The following is a 22075-nucleotide window of genomic DNA, read 5'->3' as shown; positions in this document are numbered from 1 at the left end:
TACATACAATATTGTTAAAACCAAACCAATCGTTTTATACGTCTCTGTTGGAATGTATACAATAACTATATTTTTTACACAATTTAAACTTTATATCGATTCATTGCCTGGATTTAGCTTTAAATATTGAATTAAAAAATAAATAACTATAAAATGATATTTAATGATCGCAATTCATTTAAATTAAAATTTGAATCAGACTATTTCTTTGAAATAATTATAGAAACTTAAAAATATTAGAATGCCTTTTAAGCAAAAAATATTTTTTTAAAGAAATTTTCATAATATTCATATTTTCTTAAAGTTTATTATGAAACATACTTCTTCTGTTTTGACACGGGAAGGAGAAGATATTTATTTGTACATTTATGAAAACTTTTGTATATCACAAAATTTAAACTCTGGTAATGTATACACACTGACAGGATGTTGAATGTCACCTGGTTGCTTTTGGTTTGCACGTCTACCTGACAATATATTATTATGTAACATTATAAGATTAGATTTCACCTGTCCGGTCAAGGAATCATATTTTTAAGGTATAGAATATTTATCTATTATAATTGGACATTGTTTTATTTTCTCTTAGAATGAAAACATTTTTGTTTGTTTTAAAAGGAATGTATAAATATATTTCTAAAGAAAGATAAAATATACAGAAAACTTGAAAACACCTTTAAAAAAAAGTAGAGATTTTTTTTTATTTAAGACATTGTAAATTTTTTTTATGGTAACAGTATCTCCTGGATGAATATCTGTCAAAATAAATGTGTCACACTTAAAATATCTTTTTTTATTAAGAAATTTTGAAATCAATGATATCGAAATATCACTAAAGGAAAATAACAGAAACATCAGAGATTATTTATAGAATATTAAATATAATCTAGGAAAGTCTTACTATAGAAATCATTGATTTGATGCAACATTTCCATATGATACATCAGCCGCCATTTTGAAAAATCTCGGAAAATTCCCTTTTTTAAATCGATGTTTGACCGAATTTGCCCTGAAATTAAACTGTTTTAGGTAGTATTTTTCGCCAGCTATATGTTTTAATATACTTAATCGATTTGCAAAGTTTGTGTTTTATTTACAGAATTTCTTTATTTGTTGTAAACGTAGACATGGGTATCGGTAATTTAACATTGAGTCAACGGAGAAATGACGAGAAAAAGTGCATGTTTTACGATTCCGATTTGACCGAATTTAATCAAAAATTAAACTGTTAGGACCAACATTGTTTGATAGAAATATGTATGAATATCAAGGATTGATTTGCAAAAGAAAGAACACGGATCAGGTTTTTGAGAAAATTAAACTTTATTGAAGCATATATGCATTTTATATGGGGAAATATAATACAAAATGGCGGCTATTATACGTCACAAAAGTCACGTGATGTCTAACTTAGTTGGATATGTTTAGGCTTTTTATATATGACTGTATAGATTAATTGTTGGTTTGCTTGTTGAAACATTGTTGGTCTGGTTTTTCTTATATCGATGCCAAAGATCATATTTTCTTATGTCGATGTCAAAGATCACATTTTCAATGTTGGCCCAGTATTATTTTTTTTCGAATTCAGGACAGAAAGTCACAGGACAAAAAGTCACAAACAATAAGTCACGGAAAATAAATAACAGGACAAAAAATCCCAACTCATTTTTTCTCTCATTATTTTCATTGAATAAGAAAAAGCTGATTTTTACAAAAATATTTTTGTATTTTTCTTACACTATTGTATACAAACCAACTTTGTTAATAAATCTATTTATTTAAAAAGCGCCGAACGTCACTATGATTTGAAGCGCAAGTATCCAAAAAATAAAGCGCAAATGTATTATGAAAAAGCGCAAACGTCCCGCTCCGAAAATATCAATGATTATCAAATTATTGTTAAGAAAACAAAATATCAAAGTTGCTTGTCAGTGCACTTAAATGGCTTCATGATACAAAGAAATAAATCCTTTGCATGATTAAAATTAAATAAATCTGATTTTTTTCAAGTATAATGACACATTTCCTGAACTTTAATATGAATATTTGACATTGTATTAAAAAGTAAATATTTCAAGATATGTCTCTTATATACTCAAACAAATTATATATATATGTGACCTCTTGTCCTGTGACTTTTTGTCCTATCAAATTTGTGACTTTATGTCAGGGACTGTGACTTTCTGTCCGTTTACCTTTTTTCTCGTTCCTTTTTGAAGTTTAGTCTTAATCTTTTATGGTTATGTAAGATGAGATATGTTTTTTTTTGGGGTAAATTTTGTTCTTATTCCGGTGATATTTGTGGTCTTTATTTACCCTTGATAATATAGATTTTTTTACAATTTCGTTGGGTTGGTATATTTTTGTTGATGGTTTAAATTTCGTGTGGTTTTGGTTTTAAAAGTGGTGCATAGATCATAGACAGTCATATTTGTCTTGCATATTTATTATTTAAAGATCATGTGTTAGTATACAAGATCTTTCTGAATGTTCTCCAAGTCTGCTTTGTATATAAGTACTCTTTGTTAATGTTTTCCATCAGTATTTTGCCAGCAATATTATCGATCTGGTCCTGTAGCTTTGTTGATGTTTATATTATTTATAATTTTATATACTCCGTCTCGGATAATTTTTATTTTTTCCATTTCATGTTGTGATCTAGGTTTTTTCGTGGGAATTTGTATATATTTGTTTCTGATGTGAAAGCAACCTGAAATTGCTTGCGGCTTCGTAAAGAAGTAATGCCGGTCTTTCTATATATGATTGTATAGATTAATTGTTGGTTTGCTTGTTGAAACATTGTTGGCCTGGTTTTCTTATGTCGATAAGTCTGTCATTATGCTTATATATTAGATGGTATCAATTATGTTTACCAAGGATAGATTTGTCATGCACATTAAGCTTATCAGATCTGATTTTCTTGTTTATTAAGTTGTGCTTAGTTATTATCTTAAGAATATTTAGCAGTTATTGATGAAATGCTTAGTCTATCAGATTTATTTGGTGCTACACAATTTTTCTCCCATATTGTCTACGATAAAGTCGCCACTTAGCCAGATGTTTGCATTTGTTTTCTGACATTCAGTATTAAAGGGGCAATAGCAACGAGATATATAAACAATCCAAAGTACTTTTTTGTTTTGGTTCAATCATTAATGAAAGTGAAATAAGGGAATAATAATTCGCTTTTAGCAGCCAGTATGCATGGTTCAAGTTTGTTAATCATGGTAAAAAATATTGACGATAAATTATTCATTTGCAAGTGATTTATTCGATCTCATTGAATCCGTAATCATGTGAACTGCAATCTAAGTTCTAGAATATAGATGTATAACGCACGAATCCGTGTGTGTTCAGTTCATGATAAAAGAAAACGAATGTCAACATTGAAACAAAAGTAAATCATTTGATAGACTGATTCAATCCACAAAAATCATCTTAACCAGGTGAAAACCGTGATTTATCTACAATTTGCTTAAACATACCTATAAAATTCAATTGCACGTGTTCGCTATCTATTTTTATCTATATTTTATTTAATGTCGCTTAAATTACCATCACCGGGAAGTCGCGGGGTCAACTCAATAGTTAATTAGTTGGCGCCAAGACTGATATACACGCGAAACGAAGCTACATAGTATCGAGCCCATGCCCTGTAATTATGTAAATTGTTTATTTGAGACTTTTTATAATTTGGATAAATGTTTACATGGTTATAAATCAAATATGAGAATTTGAGTCAAATCGGTGAATAAAAGCAGAGACATATAATATATGTCTCTCACGGTATATGTCTCTGATAAAAGTTTGACAGCTAGTGTCGCTTTAAGAAAAATGTCCATGTTATTATATGTCACATTTGGGTATATACTCTTCACCAAATTATGGATGAAATATTGAGACGAAATGAAATGGAGAATATTCATAAAATAATTTTATTGGTGTAAATTCAAATACAATTAACACGGAAATATGAGGAGTTTCTAGTTACACCAAAAGTCCATTACTGTCTAGTAAGGGACTTTTGTTTATACTTCATATAAATATAACCTAGATGAGATGGTTGATTTGAGACCCAACACGTTCCCTCCCGACTTTTTCTTACTCTTTCTTATCTACATCAATGATTTACCTGACTACCTCAAACACAGCCAAATAAGACTCTTTGCAGACGACAGCATTATCTACCGGCCTATTACCTGCCAAAACGATTGTACTAAGCTTCAAGAAGACATAGAAGCAGCTATTAAATGGGAACAAGACTGGCTCATGTCATTCCACCCTGACAAATGTAACATCTTAAGAGTCTCAACAAAGAAAAAACAAATACATTTCTATTACAACATGCACGGTCATATCCTAGAACAAGTACAATCAGCTAAATATCTAGGCATTACAATCTCTTCAGATCTCAAATGGAACAAACATATACAACAATCAGCAGCAAAAGCAAATCAATCTTTATCTTTCGTCAGACGCAACCTAAAAATTAGTTCAAAATTAGTGAAGGAAAGAGCATATCAAACTATAGTAAGACCAAAACTCGAATACTGTTGTACCGTTTGGGACCCATACACATCAGAAAATATATACAGACTGGAACAAGTGCAAAGAAGAGCTGCACGATATACATGCAACAGATTTCACAACACCAGCAGTGTATCTGATATGCTTCAAAATCTGAAATGGCAAACTCTACAAGAACGAAGGCTTAAAACCAGATTACAAATGTTCCACAAAGTAATAAATAACGAAATTGCTATACCATCACAAGATATTCTGATGAAAAGCCAGTCCAAAACAAGATCTACTCACCAATTAACATTCAGACAACTCCAATGCAATAAAGACAGTTTTAAATTCTCATTCAGGCTTCAGCCAAACAATCAAAGACTGGAATAAACTACCACCTGAAATTTCAAACAAAACTTCTACAGACAACTTTAAGGATGCACTTACCCATGAAGTACTCCTTAAAACCTTTTCTCACTTAAACTAAATGTACCTATTGTTTTTATCTTAATTTAAAAAAAAATATAAAAAAAAAATGTAAAAATTAAAAGTTCAATAAAAATTGTAAATCTTAAAAATAAAGAAAAATTGAAATTGAATTTTAAAAAGCAACCTCAATCAGGCATGCGCCAGAATGTAATCTTCAAAATGTTGATGGTATTCTGTAACTAAAGAAGAAGACTTCAAAATGGTCAGTACGGAACTTATTATCACATTTTAGCACCACCCAATATTTAATGATGGCGACCAGAAGCCGGAGCAAATCGTCAGACAGAAATTTAAAACCAACAATCATGGAAACAGATGACGTTAGCAGAGAATTTATTGATGGAAATTCAAATTCGAATAATTCCAATGACGATCCTTGGGTACTTTTTTTACCTTTCTAAACTAGTAAACGGCGAATTAAGATGTAAAAGAGTGACCACAAATTATCTCCCCTTTTAAATTCCCATTTCATTTTATTCCTGAAAATCATCCTGTTTTTTGTTTTGTTGCATGAACAAGGTACAAAGCCGACAACAATTAACGACTAAAATTTTAACTAGACATTTAATTGTCGAATTTCACAATTGTATTACAAAAAGTGTAAGATAATATAAGAGGGATACTACAATTATCAGTTTATTCTTTGTTGACTCCCAGACTTGCCAGATTATCTTGTGACAAATATTATAAATTCTGCGTTTTAGGAAGGTAAAACTTTAAATACTATACAGTTCTCTAATATGAGACAGGCATTGCCTGTGAATGGGGACAAAGTCTGTATGAATTATTTTTTTTGTAACTTAGTTACATATATTTTGGTAGTCCGAGATTACTCAAACGTTCGAGGGCTGTTTTGCCAGACAACCTGGGGCCGTGAGACGTCAAAGCTCGTCCCATATCAAAAAGTGGATATTTGCCCACCCAAAATAGATGCTCTGCTTCCTTGCTTCTGGAGCCGACTGGGGGCCTTGGAATTTTATAAATCGGGCATCAATCTCTTCATTTTTCATTTGTCTCTTCATTTATGTAAGTTTCACCTACCTGCCAATCTTTATTTTTCTATATTTTAACAGTTTTCATAGTGACCCCTCCATTTCAGCATTTTGACTATCATTTTCAAAGATTATCACGTGACCATGAGAAAAACAGTGCAAATGACCATAATGTAACACCTCATTCATTTACGATGCAATTACCTAAAGGTCTGATAGCTTCCGATTTTTTTTGTGGTCAGAACTAAATGCTGATTACCGATCTCCTCTAAAGGAGGTGAAAAAACGTGGTTGCTTCTAGATGTTAAACATCGATCTCCTATAAAGGAGGTAAAAAAATATAAATATTTGCATATTTGAGTCTCGAGGCCACGAACTCTCTCGTAACTTGACATCCATATTTGAAAGTGAAAGTCAAAAATGCTGAAATGGAGGGGTCACTATGAAAACTGTTAAAATATAGAAAAATAAAGATCGGCAGGTAGGTGAAACTTACATAAATGAAGAGATACATGAATAATGAAGAGATTGATGCCCGATTTATAAAATTCCAAGGCCCCCAGTCGGCTCCAGAAGCGAGGAAGCAGTGCATCTATTTTGGGTGGGCAAATATCCCCTTTTTGATATGGGACGAGCTCTGACATCCCACAGTCCCAGCTTGTCTGGCAAACCAGACGTCAGACATGTCAGAGTAATCTCGGACTAATATTTTGTTAAAAAAAAAAAAATAGAAATAGGGTAACGTTTCCAATATTGGTTCTGTTGTTAGGGATTTCACTTGTGACGTTATTTTAGTAATGACGTCATGTTCAATGTCAACAAAGAAACGCAATGCATCAGGTAGCATTAATGCATATCAATTAATAATCAAAGACAAAGAATTAATAAAAATGAAATATTGGTATTGAGTTCCTCTATTTTGCTGGACTACTCAAAGTCTCAAGACAATGTGATTGGAAGAAGGAAGTTGATTTCCGAGTTTTGTGCAAATGCTGGATTTTAAAAAAAAGACAAAAAAAAATTTGAACGATTTTGAGTTCATTAGATTAGTACAATGAACATGATGAAAATATTTTCCCGATTTTTTTTTTTTTATAGATTTTTCTACTGTAATAGGGAACTTTGTCCCCATACTAAATAAAGAAAACCATAGGTACTTGCAGACAGAACAATTCTTTTAATAGCCATATGATATACCTTTTTTCCAAGTCCGTTATTTTTTGTACTCAAATTATTGTACATATTTTAGAGCTACATTATACATGTTTATATTCATATGATACAGTCGTTTCTCAGACGCCCTGCAGTTTTTATGCCAAAAATCGCAACATTTCTGCATGTGAAAAACCAGAAAATTCGTAATTCTTTCATGTACAGGAAGATCACCTAGCTGTATAAACTGTCCAATTAAAGTGACCCATTAAGTACATAGCTTCACTTTACAGCTTTGGTGTCAAATACATTGTTAATTTACACCAATTACCTTAATTAGCTTTAGGTCATAAATAATTTGTTTTAAAACTATTTTCACATCTTTACTTCCATTGATTGATTTATCAAGTGCACTCAACTATTAATTTTAATGCAAAGACTTTGCTACATGCCTGGAGTCAATTTCACAAAAAAAACTTACGACTACCAATTGTTTATGACTTACGATCAATCTAAGTCTTAAGTTTTTTTGTGAAATTGACTCCTGACCTTTAAAAGTTGCACTTAACTCTGCATAATGTTTACAGCAAAGATAGGTCCATCTAACTAAATATAAGTTGTGAAAGAGTGTGTATATTTAGATTATAACCTGAGATTAATAAGAACACTGTCACTGTGTAAGTAAACACAGTATGATATTGACCATGCTTTCCAAATACACAGAAACTTCACAGGACTGCCATGTTTGTCAACAACAGTTTTGTAGCTTTTTAAGAATTTTATATCAAATCTTAGTGTCAATCGAAGTAGTAGCATGCTTAATTAATATATCTGAACTTTTCGTTTCAGAGCCAAACTGTAGCAAAGGAGTTAAAATCCCTTTCCTTTGCAAATCCAGGAAAATTTATGGATAATTTTGACCCAGAGAGAAGTGCAAGGGAAATGAGGAAAATGAACAGAAGAATTTACAGAGAAAAGTATGTTTACTTTACTATTCAGATAAATCCAATAATGTGCAATTGTAGTTTGATAGCAACAGCTTCTTGAAATAAAAAAAGGGACATTTTCTACTTTTAAACTGTACATTTTTTGTTCCACATATTAAATCTCTACAATTTGACTTTGACATCTTAATTTATGATTGAATCTACAAGTACACTTTTGTAAAAAAAAAAAAAAAGGGTTAAATGCTTATAAATTATTTAATGTACAAGTTGTCAGTCAACAAGCAAGAAAAGAAAGATTAAGATATTCATTTTTGTGAAATGCTAGCCAGTATATAATTGATTATTCATTTTGTACATGTATGTTTAATCATGTATTAAACTATTAATAACAATGTTAGTTTAAATATTATTCTTTTAAATCATATTTAAAATTATTTGGGATTACAATGAAAATGTGTTTGCTATATTATATAAATACACAAATGTACATATTTAAAAGACTGAACTGCTTGTAATATAAGTAAATTACACACATTGTACACATAAAAGGATTTAGAAAACCATTTGATATTAAAATATCAGAGGCGGATTTAGGGGGGACAGGGGGCCAGAGCTTCCCCTTTTTGGGAAAAAATTGGTTGCTTATATAGGGAATCACTGAAGCGTGACTGGAGCAGGGCCCCACTTATGAAAATTTCTAGATCCACCAGTGATTATGAATAGGTTTCCTATGAAATAAGTGTTAAAGCAGAGGAAAGATAATGGAACGTAATTCAGTGGTTGTCGTTTGTTTATGTGTTACATATTATTTTTTCGTTCATTTTTGGTATATAAATAAGGCTGTTAGTTTTCTTGTCCGGGCCTTTAATAGCTGACTATACAGTATGGGCTTTGCTCATTGTTGAAGGCCATACAACCTATAGTTGTTAATTTCTGTGTCATTTTGGTCTCTTGTGGAGAGTTGTCTCATTGGCAATCGTACCACATCTTTTTTATATATATTCGTAAAATCTGAAGTAAATCTGACAACTTGTTTTTTTTATATTTCAGTATAAAAAAGAACCAAATGTATGATGAATTAGGATTATATCTGGAAAACAGTAATGATATTTGTGACTGTTTAAGTATGAACTGCCCAGGATGCCATTTCCCATGTACTAAATGTGGATCAGAAAAATGTGGACAAGAATGTCGGTGTTGTAGACGATATATCTTTGAATCAATAGAAATCGAAGGAACAAAAACAGTGGTTCAATTTCCTGAAGAAATAACACCCTCCTTCACATGACAGGACATTCTATTCTCAATTTAGTGTATTATGTGAGAGAACAGGCACCAAGCAAAAGACATGGTGAATAGTATCAAAACAGAATGCATTTAAGGAAAGAAAGGGACAACTGTGTTCCCCCACTTCTCAGATGAGTTCAGAAATGTTGACTGTTGTTGTAGAAAGATGAACAAGTTTTACTTACTACATGTACTAACTGTAATAAAAGTCAGTAAAGTAGTTATTTTTCAACATTTATATTCTAATATTAAGTTATTTTTCATGGTACAAATGCATATATGTGGTACCTTTGTCTCATGAGCAATGATTTGCATTTTTATTTACAAGAAGGTATAAATGCTTGTTATCCATAATGTATCTAACATGAAAGATATCTGATAAACAATTTAAACCAAAATAAAAAAAAACAAACTTTTTGGCAAAACATTCAGCATTGTTAATTATGCAATCACTGATTTTCCTTTAGTTATACGGCAAATGATATAATGCTTTAGAAAATGTTTAGATTTATGGATTAAACAGAAATGAGACTGAGACATTCATTGTACCTGGATATCAAAATAGGAAACATTTCCAATTTGACTTCCTGATTTTAGCTTTATCATTCAACAAAATCTATCATGGCAGACAGCTAATAACACTGGACTAAAGCTCTGGGATTCAGAGAAAAACACATGACAATGAGTTTCTTAAAATTGTTGCATTAATGAGTACTGGTCTTTCTGAGTGAAGTTCCTGATAATAATGGTTTAATAGTTCAGTGAACAATAAAACAAGGAAATATAAAGTATACAGCAAACCAATGAGAAAAAACAACATAAAATTGAGAATGGAAATGGGGAATGTGTCAAAGAGACAACAACCCGACCATAGAAAAAACAACAGCAGAAGGTCACCAACAGGTCTTCAATGTAACAAGAAATTCCCGTACCCGGAGGCGTCCTTCAGCTGGCCCCTAAACAAATATATACTAGTTCAGTGATAATGAACGCCATACTGATTTCCAAATTGTACACAAGAAACTTTAATTAAAATAATACAAAACTAACAAAGACCACAGGCTCCTGGCTTGGGACAGGCGCAAAAATGTGGCGGGGTTAATATAAAAAAGAAGTTGTGGTATGACTGCCAATGAGACAAATATCCACAAAAGACCAAAATGACACAGACATTAACAACTATAAGTTGTACATAACTACATCAGAGCATGTAGAGAGAAACATTCATTTTTAACAATAAAAAGATTTCTGTACAATATGTCAAAAGAGGGACAAAAGATCCCAGAGGGACAGTCAAACTCATAAATCGACAATTGCAATTAACTGACCGCCATGGCTAAAAATGAACAAGACAAACAGACAATCAATAGTACACAAAACACAACATAGAAAACTAAAAAATAAACAACACGAACCCCACCAAAAACTAGCAGTGATCTCAGGTGCTCCTGAAGGGTAAGCAGATCCTGCTCCACATGTGGCACCTGTCATGTTGCTTATGAGATAACAAATCCGGTAAATAGTCTAATTCGGTAGGTCACATTTATTAAAGGGAAGGGTACTGTAGTTACGATGTAAGGAACATATCTGATATCATTTGTGAAACGGTTATTCCATAACAGTCAACCAACTTGTGATGGTGTCTATAAATTTACAAAGAGATGATTTCAACTTCACCATTTTGAACTCTTGATTTAATAGCTTCCTTGTAAGGAACAACCCTTTATCATGAAAATCATGATAGGAAATGCAAGCATGGGAATATCGTATCAATTGGAAGATATATACACTGTATGCAGGTGCTGCTGGAATGTTGCTACTTAAAAATGGAAAGTTCACAATTGGAAAGCTGAAATCATCTCTTTTATCGTAAAGTTTAGTTTTCAATTGACCCTCATTGTGAATTTCTAGATGTAAGTCAATATATGAGACCGACTTAACTGTATCTGTTGTATCCTTTATCTCTAGTTCATCTATATAGCGGAAAGTAGAGTTAAAGGATATTGCTAACTTCTTATCTTTCTTCCTAAGAAGTTCCTGTATGCAGTCAGCCTCATAATAATAAAGAAACAAGTCATCAAGAAGAGGGGCACAACTTGTTCCCATTGGAATGTTGAAAAACATGTCCACCGAACGTAACAAATATGTTGTCAATCAAGAAATCAAGAATCTTGATAATGTCAGTTTCAGAGAATTTTTGTTTTGAATCAGAGTGGTCCTTTCCAAAAAAGAATTTATCCCTTCCTATTGAGACAAGCTACTTGTATCTTCGTTGGCCATTCTTTTTTATGAAACAAAGCAATACCAACTCTTTCAATTTGTTTTTTAATTTGGAATGTGGAATACCTGTATAAAGTGTAGAAAAGTCCAATGTTATAATACTATTACAAGATGAAAGAGGTATCCAATACTGTGATGGAAGATCCAGTTCATCATCTTTGGTTGGAATTACAAAGGAACATAGAACAGACCTATGATTATCCAGGATTTCCTCTTTGAATTGGTAAGTGTCGTTTTACACACAAAAAACGATGTTGTTTGGGGCTTTATCAAAGTTATTATCAGTCTGATCAAAAAGTAAGATAACAAAAATATTGAATTCCGAACGCCAAGAAAAATTCAAATCAGAAATTCCCTAATCAAATGGCAAATTCAAATGATAAAACACTTCAAACGAATAGACAGCAACTGTCATATTCCTGACTTGGTACAGGCATTTTCAAGTGTAAAAAATGGTGGATTGAACCTGGTTTTATAGGGCTAAACCTCTCACTTGTATGATTAAAATAATTTGTACAAATGCAAGTGGATAGTGGTGGCTTGCTTTAATCAGACTAGCCACAAGCAAAATTGCCAACAAAACTTGAAAATAGAACATAGGGGTAAAATGCAATTTATTGTATTATATTATCTTGGACGGTCTCAAGGGCCCAATTGAGTTTTTTGCAATTGCTGATGTTATCCATCAAGATCAAATTGTTTTGCTGAAATCATAAAAGGTGATGAAAAGAGGAACTTAAATAGAGCAAAAATATTCAAACTAGGTGTGATAGGCATAAACTGTAAACAATAATTATGAATATCAATTTATATAGAAGATTTTCAATACTGTCACTAACTAAAATTTACAAATAAGTAAACATAACTGATTGCACATAGAAAAATAAATATCATAACAAAATATTGAGAGAAGATATACATTTCATACTCATGGGAGTTCTTGTTTTTTGACATATTTGTGGTAACATGTTATTTGGTAATAAACAATTTAGCAGGCAAAACATTTCGACATCTGCACTCTTATTGACAAACAATTAGCGAATTTATCAACTAGTTTATTTATTAATGAAGAATGTATCATAATGTTCCTTTTATAACATCAATTTATATTATATTTCTTTATAAGGATCTTTTTGTAATTTTGGTTCATGAATTATAGACGTTTGAGAGAGTATGGATTTTCTATTATGATTCTTCATGAATGTCGTCTACTAGTCTTTGTTTTTTATTTTTGTTTTAGAACCCCATTTTTCTCTATTCCGTTTATTTTTTGTTGTGCGTACTTTTTTCTCCATTTTTTGGCCAATAATCTGCACTATTCTCTATTCTGTGGACCATATCCTGATGTCAGTTTCACAAAAAAACTTACGATTACAATTGATCGTATAGGTCATGACCAATTCAGTATATTTACGGTAAACCTTAGTCGTACTCTTTTTTTGGTGAAACTCGGCTACTCTTAATCCTCATTTGAAGATCAAAAGGGTCCTTATATATAAATGTATTACAGATATGATGATATATGAATGATTTTTCCTTCCCATACTTTTCCTGATGAGGTTATTACTAAATATTAATATTATACATGAAAAACTGCTCATGGGCAGTACATATAAGTTGGTCAACCAAAACAAAATGTAAACTTGATCTATATTGAACTACCCATTTATATATAACTTTTTCCAAAAACAAGGTCAAGATTTGTAGGCATCGGAAAAATGAATGAAACTATTTTAAGTAGTATTTCTCATTCCAACGACGCATGAAAAAACAATAAAATAAAAAAACTTTCCATAATGTTGAGTTGTACTTTGTGAATGAGTTTCATGTCTTCTTATAATAACCATTTTATATTTGTTATGAAATGTCATGTTTTTATCATGAAGTTTTCTTTGTTTTCAATATACTTTGTGTTTGGTAAAATATACTTTAATTTTCATGAATAATACTCCGAATCTCTCCCTGTTGGCACTCTTTTTGTGTAAATGATAATAAAATCAAGTGCGTATTTCAGTTGACGACATCAGCCAACTTTTTACTATACCGTTATAAGAGATTTGCCTTTTAAAAATGACGAAAATTTAGACATAGGTGGATCCAGGGGGGTCCCCCCTTTTCGTGGGAAAAACGTGTGATTATATAGGGAATCACTGAAGCATGACTTGAGCGGATCCCTTAGGTCGGTCAGTCCCCTTTTATGGATTCGGCACTGTTAGAAATCGTAAAAAGTTCAAAAAGATAGAAACACAATCTACAACATATAACTACCGGCTGAGACTACTATAGTCTCAGCTACCGGATACCTCTATAAGAATCAAATTTAAAAAAAATATATATTGCTATGTACCTGCATATATATACGCGTAGGCAGATCATATAAAAGTATATTTTTTTTTACAACAATTTAGTATTTGTAAAAGTTTGAAAAAAAGTTGGAAAACAGTAATATACAATATGTCTCTGTATGCCCTATGCATCTCAATCATTTTGTATTCCATTGTTTATCAGAATCAAAAAATGAAATAAATTGCACTAGGTATGCAAGTTGCAAATATCTCATCTTGTACTGTTTGGTGGATTAGACACCATTTTGTTTGGTTTAACCAGAGAAAAATATATACACATTTATACATATACACAATTATACATGTCTATAGTTTGATATTCTAAAAAAAATCAAAGTTTTCCAATATTTAGGTTTACGAACCTTTAAAGAAAAATTAGAGTGGTTTTGTTTAAGGCTGTTATATACTTCTTTAACAATATATTGTTGTTGGGAGGCCGTTAATTTACAGACTTCACACTAAGTTTAAGCGCGTTAGTCACAACGATTGAAATGCAGATTGAACATCCGCATTTCAGACAGATTGCATGCATGCCTTGCAGGCCACTTATAATTTGTTGAGTTTTTATAATTTGTATCTGGTTGAACATAAACTTTGCAAATCCTGGATTAACGCTATTTTGACAGAACATACTATAAGAAATGATTGTACATTGTATGTAACTTTTTAGAAATTAAATTTAATTTTACAGTCACAAATGTTATGTATAAAGTCCGAAATGTTGACCGGAGACATAAGTGATGGATCCAAAACTTTTTTATATAAAGGGGGCAATGACCAGAGGCGGATTTAGGGGGGGGGGGGGCAGGGGGCCCGGTCCCCCCCTTTTTGGGAAAAATTTTGGTTGCTTATATAGGGAATCACTGAAGCGTGACTGGAGCGGGTCCCCTCTTAGGTCAGTCAGTGGGCCCCCACTTATGAAAATTTCTGGATCCGCCACTGATGACTGCAATAAGGGGGGCCCGCTACAGTCATGCTTCACGATGATTCCCTATATAATCAACCATTTTTCCCCACAAAAAGGTTGGTCCTAGGGACCGCCCATTGGTAGTTTCCATAGTGATATATGTTGAATCATAAGCATGGAAATATTAGAATAATTTGTCATACATACATCCGATTGGCGGTGGTCGTTTGACTTTTACGTCATTTTAGCTGTGACACGATTTATCATCGGTGTTTACCAGTAAGTCTAAAGATAAACACCAGAAGGGCATTTATTCCAAAAGATTTTCATCCGACAATTGAGTAGTCGAGAAATTAACAAGCATCTATGACATGACGGAAGACATATCTAATGTCTAATTAAGCTGTGTGTTCTCACGACAGAATTATCCGGTCTTCAGGGTATGTTAAGTTTTACAATACAGTTGGTTCCTTTAAGACATGTTATTTCATTTTTTTAATTGGATCTAGACAGATCTAGACATTTTTGGAAAATTAGTTAACTATTTAAGAGAATTTTGACAGTATGTATACATCTTTATGTCCATGTTATGTGGTTGTGACTTAATTTGAAATTAAAATAATACGACGTTGCATGGTTGCCAATGAGACTATATATGTACTATCCTTCAAAAGACAAAAGACAAGGATATAAACAAAATTGACGGGTTAACATGTTTGTGAGTAATGAACTCTCCCCTTACCCACAGGCATGTAAAGTATAAACATGTATATAAAAGATTCAGAGACAAGTTCTTACTAGATCCTCACCCGTGACACGAGTATACCAGCGGCAGCACCCAAACTAGAACTAGAAAATGAAAAATAAAACTTTCTAATGTTTCCTTTTTTTTTTTTGCATGGTCAAAATCTACAAGATATTAAAGTCTTTTAGAGTTCGATTATTAAAGATGAAAAAAGTAACTTGGAAGATGTTGTATGATTTGCTAATGATACAAAATTGCTCATTTCAGAATGTTATTTATTAGATGTAGTTAAAAAAAACATATCACTTAGCGCAATATAAGGGTGCTGAAGACAAAATTGAGAAATGTTCATTTGATTTTGTGCAGATGCTATAAGGATAACTTCGCCGACTTACAGTCTACTAGCAGCGATATCTACCCTGTGCTGAACAAATTGGAAATAACTAATTATAAATTTTGTGCGTGCGGAGGTTTTAAGAAAATGTAAAATCCATAGAAGGATTGCCGGACTCGGATTGACATCAAGCACAAACACAAATAACAAAAAGTACAGATTTAAGAGTACTCGCAGTTTATGTGTGAACTATTTTTCAAAGCCTTATTTCATCTATACTGAAAATATCATGTTTTCCAGACAAAGTTAATGACTTTAAGGTCACATACCCAACTATATCAGTCATATTCAGGACCGATAACTCTGTCGATAGATATTATCGGGTATACACTATTGTTAAAACCAGATCAATCGTATTAATATACGTCTCTGTTGGAATGTATACAATAACTCTTCTTTTTTTTTACACAATTTAAACTTATATCGATTCATTGCCTGGATTTAGCTTTAAATATTGAATTAAAAAATAAATAACAATAAAATCATGTTCAATAATCGAAATTCATTTAAATTAAAATTTGAATCAGAATATTTCTTTGAAATAATTATAGAAACATATAAATTTTTGAATGCCTTTTAAACAAAAAATATTTTTTTAAAGAAATTTTCATAATATTCATATTTTCCTAAAGTTTATTATGAAACATACGTCTTCTGATTTGACACGGGAAGGAGAAGATATTTATTTGTACATTTATGAAAACTTTTGTATATCACAAAATTTAAACTCTGGTAATACATGTATACACACTGACAGGATGTTAGATGTCAGCTGGTTGCTTTTGGTTTGCACGTCTACCTGACAATATATTATGATGTAACATTACAACCCAGGTTAGATTTCACCTGTTCGGTCAAGGAATGAAATAATAAAGGTAGAATATTTATCTATTATAATTGGACATCAAAATAAATGTTCCCGTGTCACACTTAAAATAATTTTTTTTATTAAGAAATTTTGAAATCTAGGATATCGAAATATCTCTAAAGGAAAATAACAGAAACATTAGAGATTTTTTTTTATGAAAAATTAAATATAATGTAGGAACGTTCATTGATCATTGATTTGATGCAACATTTCCATATGATACATCAGCCGCCATTTTGAAAAATCTCGGAAAATTCCCTTTTTTAAATCGATGTTTGACCGAATTTGCCCTGAAATTAAACTGTTTTAAGTAGTATTTTTCGACAGCTATATGTTTGAATATACTTAATCGATTTGCAAAGTTTGTGTTCTATTTACGGAATTTCTTTATTTGTTGTAAAAGTAGACATGGGTATCGGTAATTTAGCATTGAGTCAACGGAGAAATGACGAGAAAAAGTGCATGTTTTACGATCCCGATTTGACCGAAATTAATCAAAAATTAAACTGTTTAGACCAACATTGTTTGATAGAAATATGTTTGAATATCAAGGATTGATTTGCAAAAGTAAGAAAACGCATCAGGTTTATGAGAAAATTAAACTTTATTGAAGCATATATGCATTTTATAGGGGGAAATATAATACAAAATGGCGGCTATTATACGTCAAAAAAGTCACGTGATGTCTAACTTAGTTGGATATGGTATCATACTAGTAAGGTTTGATTCCTTTCCCTTATTCGCAAGTAACCACGTGCTCGACTTTTTAAATAAACTTTATTGAACCAACTTCTGTGAAAAAACTACTGTGAACCAAAATAGGCTTCTGTTATTTATCACTTCCGTTTGAACAATTTATTTAGACAAATAAAACTTGCTATTATGAACACTGTATAAGATACACGATCTATATCAATTGTCCCTTTCAACGATTGATTATTAAATGTTTCATCGTCTTAAAATGCATCGCTGAAATGTTTGAAATGGTTTACACTTGACGCAGGTCCACAGAGAAACGGAGTTCTGTATGATTTAGTTATCAGTCAGGGTTCATTTCAGTTAACAGTACGTCAGTACTTTGATTGTTGTTTACCACTACGAGTTTGTGACGTTTGTCATTTCAACACCTTAATTAACATCTTGTAGGAGGTCAATTGACAACTCAATTCTGTGTACTTCGTCATTCATAAAAACTGCTATAGAAATACTTATATCCTCAAACTAATGATATGCATGATCATATATGTCATGGGTATTACATCTATATCATGACTCGTATGGACTATTAGATACACAAATGAACTGGCATTCCTTAAGATTCTTTGAAAATTCTTATATTAAAATATATATTCTCATGTTTCGTAACTGAGCAAAGTACGAATAATCGGTTGGATCGAGTTTTCGTGCCGTTTAAGGTAAACACACCCGCGGTACTAAACGTTTCCCATTCATCAATCATGGATGACAACATTAGTTCGAATTTTGATTGGTTTAATGGTTCTTACAACTTTTTTTATAAGTCTCTGAACTTCCTATTTACTTTATATATTTGTATGATCAATCTGAGAATCTTCAGAATTAAAGACTCCTATCATACAATCAAGTTGATACACATTATACAGGTACTTTAATTGTGAAATTCAAGTTTGAACTAAATTTAAAAAAAACCGGTTAGAAATTGGACAATGTATTCGACTTTACGGTTAGCAATATGACAATGAATTGGAGTTTAATGACGAAAGGTTGTAATTTCGCATCAAATTCTCTTTTCAAACTTAAGAAAGAGTTGAATAGTAATTTCAAATTGAGTAGACGAATGAATGAGAAATTATCATTCAAATATAAGGGAAAAGTATCGTTGTCGTATAAATATATGTTAATTTCCAAATACAATTATTTTTCAGAAAACAATGAAACCAACATATTTTCTTGGACTATTTTTATTAGCGATATTGATAACACCAATCCGTGCTCCTCTTCGTAAGTATGATATTGTTTGTTTGGTATGATTATTAAGATTTAAGAAGTTGTGTTATGAGTACCAATGAGACAACTATATATATGTTTAAAAAAATGTTTGAACATTTAGACTTTCGGCCGTTTGTTAAGATTTTCAGTAATAGCAAAGTATTGTTTCACCAGGACATAAACTCTTCAAACCAAACAGCTAACTGTTTTATTTAATATACAAGAGAGGGAATACGGCATATTCTACCACATAGTGGTTCAGTTCAGTCAATTTTCTCCGCAATCTGTTACGCCGTCAGCGAGTCGATACTCAGTCAAAGCTAGTATTAGTTGATTGATTAATGGTTGGTTGCTTGACGCACAGGGGCAAATATTTCAGGTATTTTCTGGACGACTAACAAATGAAACCATAGACTTTTGAAATAAAATATGAAACAGCTGCATGTTTATCTTAAATATTTAAGAAACATACAGGTTTTGATATCGTTCCTTGTCCTATAAAACAGCCAGTAAAATCTCTTGTTATAGTAAAAGATGGCTATATCTAATTCAGATTAAATCATCGACTAGAAAACTGAAACGCGAATCTTAAATACATGGTTATTAATCCCCTAGGTTTCCGTAAAAAGGGTATAGATGATATGTATGGTATTCCTTTGTGTTCGCATGAATATCTAAACTCTAAAGTTTTTCCGAATTATTTTACGATTAAAGGTTGAGATCCTGAAACTTATAGCTATTTATTGATGCGACACTTACACGGGAACACACGCAGATGGTTATATTCATTGGTTTTAAAGTTTAATTGATCACTTAGACCAACTTAAAAAATAAGACGTCAAAGCTTCAAGTTTTAAAATAACCTTTTTATACGTCATTATTGTTTGGACTCGGTGACCGTTACATATCATTAGATAAATATTTGGAGCTAAAGAGTGAACTGCACTGTAGGGTTTTCACTTTAATATGTAACTAACATATTAAGTTTAATTGACACATATTTCTTTCTAGCTGCACTATTACCTCTCGTTGGGATTTTTGGAGCTGGGTCTTTACTTGGACCAGTTACATATTAAGTTTAATTGACGCACATTTTTTTTATAGCTGCACTATTACCGCTCGTTGCAATGTTTGGAGCTGGGTCTTTACTTGGACCAAAGCTGATGGGAGGAGGAGGTTTTTTCGGAGGAGGAGGCAGTGACCAAAAAACAACTTACATTCACCTCCCCCAGTCATCATCATCTAGTAGTAGCTATGACAGTTATGGTGGATATCCTGCATACGGTGGAATGCCAAGTTATGGCATGGGCATGGGAGGAGGAATGATGGGTGGCATGGGTGGTATGCCAAGCTATGGTGGAATGGGAGGAGGAATGCAAGGAGGAATGGGTGGAGGTAGTTACATGTCACAGGGAGGAGGTAGTATGGGAGGAGGATTCGGAGGTGGACAATATGATTTCGCCGGAAGACGCAGAAGGAGGTCTTTAAGACAAAGACGATCGGCAAATGTAAGCATTTTAATTACCTTTTATTTAGATATATATCATTTCATATTTTAAGTTTTATCGTCTTTTATTGAAGCAGAAATAATGACAACTCCTAAAGTTCTTTGATATGAATCAATATGGGTTTTAATTCAATGAAAGTGTATATCAATTCTATAAGACAAACCAAGGAAGCAGCATGAATTACTATATATATAATGGGCTTCCTTTGTCGTTGCAAAGTTTTACCGACGAATATCTCTCCAATATTATATACTGACATGCCTGAGAACACACAGTTCTAGGCGTAAAAAAGCTTTTCTACATATCATATCATACGTTATCCGACGTCAAATATATATAGATACCACTGTTAAGTATATTTAAAAAAAAAACTTGAAACTTTACCCCGAAAAGTATTCCACAATTGTGCTGCTATGAAATGATGGACTAAAATATACTTGTATAGGCCAACCATTCGTGTAGATATTGATGTGTAGAAACTGGCAGTAGAATGTCCGGACATACAAGAAATAAAACGACCTTCTCAGTAAATAATCCTTAACAGTCATAATATCTCATATTATAAAAATGCTCAATCAAATGAAGACACTAGTTTCAAGATGTCTATACCGTTTATCTCGCATTTTGTCATCCCTGGCTCTTTTATAGCCGACTATATCGAATGGGTTTCTCTCATTGTTGAAGTTTGTACGGTTGCTTATAAATTCACATGCACAACCCGACTTCGTTTTGAATCTAATGGATAGTGTTCTTAAAGGCAATCATACCATATGTCCTTTTTATATAATGGCTTACTTGCTTTTTTCTTTCAGATGTTTAGACCATTGGTTTAAGTTGATCGCAGACGATGAAACAATTGACTAACAAGATCGCAGAAATCTAGTAATTAATAATAAAAATGTAAAGGCTTTAACTGTTGTACAGTGAATGCGACTTCTTCGGAAATACGCTGATTATGAAACTTATGGTATATCTTACTGACGTAGCTTTCCCAAGCCGGTTTGGGAAGAGGTTTGTCTTACTACACAAAGATAAAGTGCTTGTAGTAAGACGATGAGGGCAGATATCGAAACTATCGAACGGGTACACACAGAATTATTTTTACTTGTAAATAAATATACGTTTTTTATTTGTATGTTATTACTGTCTGATCAGATGAAAGCACAGAAACTGCAGAGACACTTTAAAAAAAATAAACACGATCTGATTTTCTAGCCTACTTATGAAAACAAGAACATACGGTATGATTGTCAATGAGAAAACTATTCATCAAAGTTTATTTTGATTTTTATGAATATATATGTAACATAGCCTTTTTGAATTTGACCCTTTTGAGAGGTTTATAGCTAGTTAAAAAACCAGATTAAATCCACCACTTTCTACAAAAGAAAATGTTTGTACTAAGTCAGGAATATGCAGTTTCTCGCTGCATTGAAGACCCATTGGTAGCCTTCGGCTGTTGTCTGCTTTTTGGTCGGGTTGCTGTCTCTTTGACACATTCACAGTTTCCATTCTTAATTTTATTTAGTTGTTATCCATTCGTTTGAAGTGTTTGAGGTTTTTACTTTGCCATTTGATTAAGGACTTTCCGTTTTGAATTCGGTATTTTTGGTATTTTACTTTTTTGTTTATATGTTCTATCCATTTTGATAATTACGTGCCGACCATTTGTCCGTTACGG

General features: G+C 32.1%; 2 protein-coding genes across 5 annotated transcripts; both read left to right on the top strand.

Annotated features, from left to right (window-relative positions):
* The first annotated feature begins 5224 nt into the window (after positions 1–5224).
* On the top strand, positions 5225–9914 carry LOC134716319 (ARL14 effector protein-like). 2 transcript variants are annotated; one of them, XM_063579226.1, is made up of 3 exons: positions 5225–5381; positions 7995–8122; positions 9143–9914. In XM_063579226.1, the coding sequence occupies exons 1-3, from the start codon at positions 5250–5252 to the stop codon at positions 9378–9380; spliced, it is 498 nt and encodes a 165-aa protein (XP_063435296.1). In that variant the 5' UTR covers positions 5225–5249; the 3' UTR covers positions 9381–9914. The 2 variants fall into 2 exon arrangements, with proteins under 2 accessions (XP_063435296.1, XP_063435297.1); XM_063579227.1 differs by lacking the exon at positions 5225–5381 and adding an exon at positions 5456–5520.
* Positions 9915–15174: 5260 nt separating this feature from the next.
* On the top strand, positions 15175–21523 carry LOC134716318 (uncharacterized). 3 transcript variants are annotated; one of them, XM_063579224.1, is made up of 5 exons: positions 15191–15351; positions 15924–16310; positions 18823–18898; positions 19991–20394; positions 21207–21523. In XM_063579224.1, exons 3-5 carry the CDS (start codon positions 18829–18831, stop codon positions 21225–21227), a joined length of 495 nt encoding a protein of 164 aa, XP_063435294.1. In that variant the 5' UTR covers positions 15191–15351; positions 15924–16310; positions 18823–18828; the 3' UTR covers positions 21228–21523. The 3 variants fall into 3 exon arrangements, with proteins under 3 accessions (XP_063435293.1, XP_063435294.1, XP_063435292.1); XM_063579223.1 differs by lacking the exon at positions 15924–16310 and having other exon boundaries at positions 15175–15351; XM_063579222.1 differs by lacking the exons at positions 15191–15351; positions 15924–16310 and adding an exon at positions 18442–18540.
* The last annotated feature ends 552 nt before the right edge of the window (positions 21524–22075 follow it).

The sequence above is a fragment of the Mytilus trossulus genome, chromosome 4 (assembly GCF_036588685.1).
Source record: "Mytilus trossulus isolate FHL-02 chromosome 4, PNRI_Mtr1.1.1.hap1, whole genome shotgun sequence".
Classification (NCBI taxonomy): Eukaryota; Metazoa; Mollusca; class Bivalvia; order Mytilida; family Mytilidae; genus Mytilus; species Mytilus trossulus.
This window is presented reverse-complemented; position numbering and strand designations above follow the sequence as displayed.